Genomic DNA, 8,774 nt, shown 5'->3' on the forward strand with positions numbered 1-8,774 from the left:
CCCTCTACTCCCTCCCTCCCTCTGTGGCCCGGGACCCCTAGTGCCCCCACCGGACCCCTAATCCGCTGCCGCCTCCTCCCACGCCCCCTTCCAGCCCGGCCCAGCCCCGTCCCGTCCCGTCTTGCCCCGCCCCGCCCGGCCCTGCCCGGCCCTGCCCCGCGCTGGCTGCCGGTAAGACCGCCCCCCTAGCTCCCCAGCCCCCTGCCCGCCCGCCCGGCCCCCAACCCGCCCCTCGCAGGCAGTAGTAACTCGAGTTCCCGTCGCGGCCTCAGGGAGCCCAGTTGGGCTCGGTGCAGAGCTGTGGCGGGCAAGCGGGCGGAAGCCCCAGGTGCGGAGCCCCCAGGTGCGGAGCCCCGACATGATCCCGCGGAGCTCTGGCTCCTAACTGGGCGTCCCTAGGGACAGGGGCCCAGGACGCCGACACCGCTGCTCAGAAGGAGAAGGTAAGTACCTGCGGCCCCGGGGGAAGTCCTTGAGCCTCCATGGCTGGCTCCCTAAAGGGTCCAGGAGGAGCCGGGAGGAGAGGTTAGCCGGCCTGGCATGGCATGGAATGGGGGCGTGGAGGGAGACACTGCCCCCCTTGAACCTCCTGCCCACTCCTACCCCCCACCCCACTCTCGGTGGGGCTGGGAGAGCCTAGTAGGCAGAGCCCTGTGGAAGTATGCCTGCCCTTTGGGAAGCAGGGGTGGGGGGGGAGGCGCGTGCGGCATCAGCATCTTCTTCCAAGAGCAGGCCCAGCTGGGAAGGGGGAAGGTGAAAAAGGATGCTGCCCTCAGGGAAAGACCAGAGGGCTAAGGCCCAGCCTCTTTCCTCCCAGCTCCCAAGCTAGGGGAGCCCTAGGGAGAGAACTCTTAGAGGCAGCAGCATGGGCTAAACTTGATGCTAAGGGGGCCAAGGGGACATCAGCAACTCCCAGGAGATCAGGCAGCAGCAGGTGCCACAGGAATAGGGGGTTGGGGTAAGGGAAAGAAGCCTTGCTGATGGCCTATCTAGGAAGGCTTCCTGGATGAGGGACGAGGGGTGAAGACTCTTAAAGGCCAGGAAGGGGAGAGGGTGATACCATCTAGAGGGAGGGAGGAAGCAGGCCAGCTTGGCCTGACCAGGGGCCTTAAGGATCCCCAAAGCTCCAAATTGGAAAGGACTTAGACATCCACTTAGGCCAACCCAGAACTACCACCACATCCCCCCAAAGTGGCCATGGAGGCTGGTTGGGCCCCATTAGGCCTTACATCTTCTCCCCACTCCAGGCTGACACAGCAGCTTGGCCCTAGAACTAGATGAGTAGTTCAGATGGGGACCACGGGGAGTGGTCCTGCCACCCTCCACTAATAGTGCTTTGGACCTTTCCAATCAGGGGCTGCCCACATGTCCCACCGGACTGAGGCTTCGGTTTTCTGGGGGCAGTTCCAACAGGTAACATCATCCGCAAAAGCCCCAGCCTATGCCTGGGGTCATCATTAGGCCTGCAGCGTTGGGACGTCTGACTTCTGACCAGGTTGGCAATAAACGTCTCATGTCTCAAAACCCAATCAAGGAGGGAAGGACAGATTGGTTTGGCTGGGAGTGTCCGGTAAGAAGGTCAGAACAGGACAAGTCTGGGCAAAACACTGTCAAAAAGCCAAAGGGGAGCACCTTAAGTTGGAGCTCCTGTGTGCTAGGCCAGGACTGAGGACTCAAGGTGAAAGGCTGGGGGCTCAGGGCTAGAGGGACCCAGTGGTGCCATGGAATGACCCAGGGCTCCAATGCAGGAGGACTCAGGGACATCCTTGGGAGCTATCTGGATAGAAGTCTGCCCCATGGTGGGCATATAGCCAGAGCCTTGCATCTTGGATCCAGTGAAAACTCGCCAGCCCACCCCACCTCCTAGGGCTCTGCAGAAGAGCCCCAGACGAGAGAGAGCCTAAGGCCCTCCTGGAGGGCAAAGACAATAAAGGGACCAAGATGGGCATGTCTGCCTGGGGCTCATGGCCTAACAACAGGTGGAAATTGCAGAAGGGACCGGGCCAAGGCTGCTGACCTCCCTAGTGATCAGGCAGAGGCTGTCACCTGGTGGCCACTCTGAGGTACAGCAGGGCCTCCTCTCAGGGCAGGCGAAGCCACTTTCTTAGCAGCCTTCACAAGGTGCATGGGGGCATGGTGGGGAGACTGAGGAACAGCATGTGTCAGTAGTTACCCAAGCTCTGGTTTTAGCCTATGCTCTTGTTCAGGTCAGTATGACCTGCCATTTGCAACTAGAATGACACATGTGCCTTGACGAGGCTGCTCTTGAACCCAGGCCAAAGGTGGGGATGTGGGGCACATGTTTCACAGAAGTCCTGGCCAGGTAAGGGCACACAGTCCTTGTCTGATTCAACCTACCTATGTGGCTGAAGGTTTGTTTCTTTATTAATCCGTGCCTCCATTTACTCCCCTGTCATAGTCATCTCTGTCCTGCCTTCTTCCCAAGGTTGATTATACATAATTTCCATTTCTCCAGCACTCTGTACCTACCCAGCACTTTCCCTACATCACCCTGCCCCTGGCAGGCAGGTAGCATCCATATATCACCCGCATGTTACATATGAAGAAGTTAAATCACAGAGAGACAACTGGCCTTTCTCCAAGTTCCCCAGCTCGGGAGGGACACAGCTAAGGCCAGAATTCACTTGAGGATCCAGAAAGAGAAGAAGTGACGGAACCCCAGACATGAGAGAGTGAGCACAAAACAGATGAGGCTGACCCCAGTGTTCTAGGTTCAGGCCCCTTGGAGTCATGCTTGGCCCATCAGCTCAGAGCCATAGAATGTGACGCCTCGAAGGACCTTTAGAAATCTTCTCATCTACCTCCTCCCCTTTTTACAGAGGAAGACACTGAGGAATGATAATACCTAGCATTTCTAGAGTGCTTTAAGACAAAGTGCTTTACAAACACCTTGTTTTGTGCTCACAACAACCCTGGGAGATAGGTACTATTATTATATCCATTTTATAGATGAGGAAACTCAGGGAGACAAAGTGACTTGCCCAGGGTCACACAGCTAGTAAATGTCTGAATCTGGATTTGAACTCAAATCTCCTTCACTTGGGTCCAGTATTCCATCCATTCTCCCACCCAGATGCCTCAGACAGCCGAGAGGAGGGTGAGAGTTGCTCCCGAAGCCCCCACTCCCCACCCCAGTCCAAAGCAAAGTAGAAGGTTGGGCTGCAGATGTCCTGCTTCTCCTTTCAGGGTTCTTCTCCTGTATGGTGCTTTCCCCTTTGGTTGGGGGTGCTGGCAGCTAGAGGGAGGGGCAGAAGAGGAGGGGTTCAGAAGCCAGCAGCCTCTGGAGGACCAAGATGGTGTGGAGAAGGAAGACCCCCAGAGACCTTCCCAACAGACTGGTCAGTGGCCAAGCCCTTCTCTCCCTCAATCCTTTCAGGGCCGGGGTACCACTGAGGCTTGGGGGAAGGGCCTCTTGGAGTCCAGGCTGAAGAGAGAGGAAGACCTCATTAGTAGTAGAGGATGGGCAGAATACTAGCAGAATATTAGGCTGACAGCAGGGCCCTGGGGAAGAGACCCAGGGGAAAGGTCCAAGAAGGGGAGAGAACGAGGGGGCAGGAAGAGCCTGAGGGGTGGTTGACTTTGAGGAGAGCTCCAGTATAAGAGTGGGAGGGATCCCAAAGGAGAAGAATTTAGAAAGGGTGGGCTAAGGTTGCCTGGCATAGGAAAGGTGAAGGCAGAGGTCTGATGGGGCTTCTAGCTTTAAATTCCTAAAGTGCAAGTCTGACCCTCCTCAGACTCCTTGGCTCCCTATTACCTCTAATATCAAATATAAAAGCCTCTGTTTGGTGTTTTAACCCCTTCCTACCTTTCCAAACTTCTTTCTTTTTAATCTCCTGCATACTCTCTTTGATCAAGTGGCACCAGGCTTACTTGCACTTCCTCACACACAACACTCCATCTCCTGACCGTGCCTTCACACTGGCTGTGTGCCCCATGCCTGGACTGCCCTCCCACTGCACTTCTGCCTCTCGGCTTCCCTGTCTTGCTTCTACACTCAGTCTAAACCCCAACTTCTTCAGGAAGCTTTTTAGCTGAAAGGCATTGGGATGGGATAGTTTGGGGGAGATAGTTAAGGGAGTATAGGGTGCTGGGTGGGGTAAGACTGAGGAAGGTCTTGGGTCTCAGGACAGAGTCTGGGACTGGGGGTGGGGAGAGTAGGGCCCCTGGGCTCCAGACACTCAGTCCTCATCTCTCCATCCCACTGGCCCACACACCTCATAGTCTGCACTCACCCCAAGGTCAGCATTGTGTGAAAGGGATGAGGCAACCTGGAGAGGAGGGACCAGGAGGAAGAGGATGGGTGGGGAAAATGGGGAGGGGTGGAGCCAGCTTGGAAAAGCCTTGGATGGGCAGAACATCTGGAAGGGCTTGGTAGGAGCTAGCAGGAGGGGAAGCTAGGGAGGCACAAGGCAATTTGTGCTTGGAGATGAGGCTTCAGCTAATGGGGACAGCTTCTAGCCATGACCCTGTCCCCTCTCTCCCCTACACACTTACATCTCTTTCCTCCCTCCTGTAGGCACCCCTATATCTGAGCCCAGTCCTAGGGGCCCTCCTCATGCTAATGCTGATGCTGATGCTGCCCCTGGCCCTCTGCAGCCCTGGCCCTAGGGTGCCCCTCATTGGAACCCTTAAACCTGGTGCCCAGGTCCTGCCTGGTGAGTGAATTCTGGGGGTAGGAGCATGGAAAGGAGAAAGAGGGGATAACAGGACTTACCAGATTCCTTTGCAGGTTCCTGGGGGCCAGAAGAGATGAAAGTTGGAGGTGGGGTTGGGAGGATTCTGGTGTGGGCTCCCACCAAGGACTCCATCCCTCTCTTTCAGAGGCAATCCCAGGCACCCCCAAGCCCCTGAGAGGAGGTCGAGGGCCAAAGCCAGTGCTGTCACCCCTGCTACAGAGCCAGGTCCAGGCCCAGGGCAAGACTGGCCAACGGGAAAGAGGCCGAGGCCAGAATCAGAGCCAAGGCCGTAGGAGGGCAAAGCTAGATTGCCACCTGCGCACAGAACTGGTGAAGGTGCATGAGCTGGGCCTGGGCCATGACTCTGATGAGCTGATCCGATTCCAGTACTGCAGCGGGGCCTGTCCAAAGGTCCGCTCCAACCATGACATCAGCTTGGCACACCTGCTGCGCTCCGGCCGTCTACGCTTCACTGCCCAGCCTGGGAGAGGCTCTATGCGGGTGCTTAGCCACCCCTGCTGCCGGCCCACAGCCTACAAAGCCGTCTCCTTCATGGACGTCAGCAACACCTGGAGGACAGTGGACAGCCTCTCTGCTGCTGCTTGTGGGTGCCTAGGCTGAGGGCCAATGGGCCTCTCCTGGAGCCCAAAGTCATCAGCAGCCCATCTCCCTGGGCCTTGACCTACCTACCTGCCAGCTGGCTAGGACAGCGGGGCAGGCAGCCAGCGGAGAAGCCCTCCAAAAGGCCTGCTGGACCCTGGGAGCAGAAGAGAGGGACAGCTGCCGGGGGCCAAGCCCCCAGGCCCTTGGCAGGGCAGCCACAGAGTGCCAGAGGAGCCTGGGGAAAGGCATTACTTGTGACCCTGGGCCACACCTAAGGCTGAGTAGAGCCAGGCCCTGGAGCAGCCTCTTGGCACCTGGGGCAGCTATTTATTACATAAGTTATTTATTTATGCCCCGAGGTCAGAGGAGAGAAGGCCAGTGGCTCAGGAAGGTCCAGGAGTTCTGGGATGGTATAAGATCAGCCCTGATCCCCAGTGACATAGGAACCAGCCTCCAAGCCCTGTACAGGGCCTAGAGCACAGGGCTGGATACAGGGACCTCCCCACTCCACTGTAGCTGAGCACCAGCTATAGCCAATGGGTGAGTGGGGAGGGGACAAGAAAGAATACAGGGTTGGGAGGCCAAGTTCCTGCCCCCTCCTAGCCATGTGACCATAAACAAGTCCCTCTCCCTCTCTGAGCCATAGTGTCCTCCTCTGTACAATGGGAGTAACTGTCCATAGCACTGCTGACCTCCCAGGGCTGCTGAGAGGCGGCCTCACTTTGTAACCTGGAAAATGTCAGAGGAAGGTGTCCCCAAATGAACCAATGTTGCTGCTGTGGCCTGTTGTCTTGTGTTCTCTCACAGCTGGGGTCAGAAAATGCCCACACATACTCAGCCATGGGTGGGCACTCCATCCAGTTCCTGCCAGTTACTGAGATGCCCATTCCTGCTAAGAACCAGCCTTTCCAGACAACTGAAGATGACTGGCAAAAGAGCAATACTGTGAGGGCAGGTCCAGTACCAACAGCCATGAGGGTGGGGCCAGAGCTCCATCCATCTCAGGCCAGTTACTGAGCCTCTCCACTCCAGACTCCTAGACCCTGGGACAGGCATGATCTGTCCACTTTCCTGCCAGGAACCAATCCCCTAGTCCAACTGCAGATGGGCAGCTTGGTTCTGGCTTCTCCTTCCCCCAACTTAAGCCCAAGGCCATAGATGGCCAGAGCTAGAAGGGACCACAGAAGCCTCAAATCAAACAAATCTGTACCTGAGTGAGAACCTCCCAGTGACATCCCCAAAAGTCCAGTCACTGGGCACCATGTTTAAGAAGGACACCGATGAGCTGAAGAGCTAGAGGAGGGTGATCAGAATGGAGAAGGGTCTGGAATCCATGTCATCTGAGGAGTTATTGAAGCAATTGGGCATTTTTAGCTTGGAGAGAAGAAGATCTGGGGCAGAGGAGTCAGATTAGCTGTCACGTTGCGAAAGGATTTGATTTGAGGCATCAAGGTTAGGGACAAGCCCTTGATGTGAGGTCAGAAGCTGTGGGTTCAAGTTCTGGTCCTGCCATTTGCTACCTGTGGTTTGGGCCCTTTCCCTCTCTGCTTCTCTGTTTCCTCATCTGTACGATGGTAGGATTGGACTCTCTGAGGTCCCTGAGTCTTGGGATCATACAGAATACGGGCCTGTGTATTTGGAGTTAGAGCCTCCGAATTCACTCCTGCTTTGTTCTCTGTTCCCAGGTCTCTTCCCAGCAACTGGGACCTTTCTCTCTTCCCTCCTGGGAAGTGCATGTAGGAGCTAGATATCCCTGGAGATCCAGGAACTATAGGGGCTGGACCCCTCTCTCATCCTCCTTCTTCACTTTTGTGGACAGCAAGGCTCTGGGGGAGTCTTGGAGTTGGGGAAGAAGATGATTGGAGGCCTTCCCTGGCATGCCCTTCTCATCACCAACCCAAGGGCTGGCCAAGAGTGAGGTCACTGTCAGAAGCTGACTGACATCAGCCCCTCTGCCCAACAGACCCCGTCTCTACTGCATCCTCCTCCCCCAATGCCTATAGTGCATCTTGCCTCCCAAGAACCTCTACCAGCCCCCATCTTTCCTCTCTCCCCTTCCGGGGAGACCTCAGGCTTTGGGTCTACAACAAAATATCAGCTCTCTGGGCAGAAAAACACAAGGCTGGGCAAGGAGAAGGGGAAGAGGAAGGGGAACAGGAAGGTACAGGCAGCCTGATGGAAATTGGTGCTGGAATTCTGGATCCATCATCATCGACAAACATTTATCAAGTGCCTACCTGTGTACCAGACACCGTTCTAAACTCTGAGGATACAAAGAAAGGCAAAAAACAGGAGCAGGAACAAATGAACAGGAGTTCATTCTACTAAGGAGAGAAATCAGGTGAAAAATTAACTGTGCACATACAAGATAATCACTAACATTTCTATAGTTATTGCTATTTGTTATATTGGTATACATAGTAATTTTATATATATATATATATATATATATATATATATATATATATATAACTTTCTATTTATATAGCTCTTACCAAGTGCCAGGCATTGTGTTAAGCACTCTACAATTATCTCATGTGATCCTTACAACAATACTAGGAGGTAGGTGCTATTATTATTCCCATTTTGTAGCTGAGGAAATTGAGGCAAAAAAGGTCAAGTGACTTGCCCAAGGTCATATAGCTAGTAAGTAGCTGAGGCCATGTTTGAACTCGGGTCTTCCTGACTCCAAGCTTGGAGATTTATCCACTGTGACTGGTAACTGCCAATACATAAACAGTAGAATTGTCTTTAGATACATAGACAGTAGTGCTAGCAGGGGAGGAGAAGGGGCTGGGAGAGAGGAGATCAGAAAAGGCTTCCTGTAGAAAGTACTTGAGACTTGAAGAAAGCCAGAGAAGCTGGGACATCGAGATAGGAAGGCAGGGCATTCCAGGCAGAGAACACAGCCAGTGCAAATGCCTGGAGTTGGGAGATGCAGTGTCTGGTTGGAGGAATGGCGAAGAGGCCAGTGTCACTGGATCGTAGAATATGTACATGTGAGGATGTAGGGGTGGGTGGGAGGATTAAGGTGTAAGAAAATTGGTGAGGAAGAGGCCAGGTTATGAAGGGTTCTAAAGGCCAAACAGAGGATTTTGTATTTGATCCTGGAAGTGATAGAGGGCCACTCGAGTTTATTTAGGGAGAGTGATATGGTCAGACTTGCACCTTAGAAAGAGCAATTGGACAGCTGAAGGGAAGATGGACTGGAGTGGGAGAGATTTGAGGCAGCAGCAGCAGCTTGTGCAATAGTCCAGGCATGAGGTGATGAGGGTCTGCACTAGGGTGGGGGCAGTCTCAGAGCAAAAAAAAAAAAGGGGGGTATATAGGAGAGATGTTACAAAGATAAAATTGACAGGATTTGGCAACAGATTAAATATGGGGGATGAGAGAGACTGAAGAGTCAAGGCTGACACTTAGTTGCAAGCCTGGGTGACTGGGAAGATGTCACTTAGCAGTAACAGAGAAGTTAGG

The 8,774-nt window shown here is 54.3% G+C and overlaps 1 protein-coding gene across 1 annotated transcript; it reads left to right on the forward strand.

Annotated features, from left to right (window-relative positions):
* Positions 1-233: 233 nt before the first annotated feature.
* On the forward strand, positions 234-6,081 carry ARTN (artemin). Its single transcript, XM_020975452.2, has 4 exons — positions 234-443; positions 1,355-3,359; positions 4,538-4,676; positions 4,843-6,081. Exons 2-4 carry the CDS (start codon positions 3,315-3,317, stop codon positions 5,316-5,318), a joined length of 660 nt encoding a protein of 219 aa, XP_020831111.1. The 5' UTR covers positions 234-443; positions 1,355-3,314; the 3' UTR covers positions 5,319-6,081.
* The last annotated feature ends 2,693 nt before the right edge of the window (positions 6,082-8,774 follow it).

This window comes from Phascolarctos cinereus, unplaced genomic scaffold (genome assembly GCF_003287225.1).
Source record: "Phascolarctos cinereus isolate Bilbo 61053 unplaced genomic scaffold, phaCin_HiC Scaffold_5;HRSCAF=322, whole genome shotgun sequence".
Taxonomy (NCBI): domain Eukaryota; kingdom Metazoa; phylum Chordata; class Mammalia; order Diprotodontia; family Phascolarctidae; genus Phascolarctos; species Phascolarctos cinereus.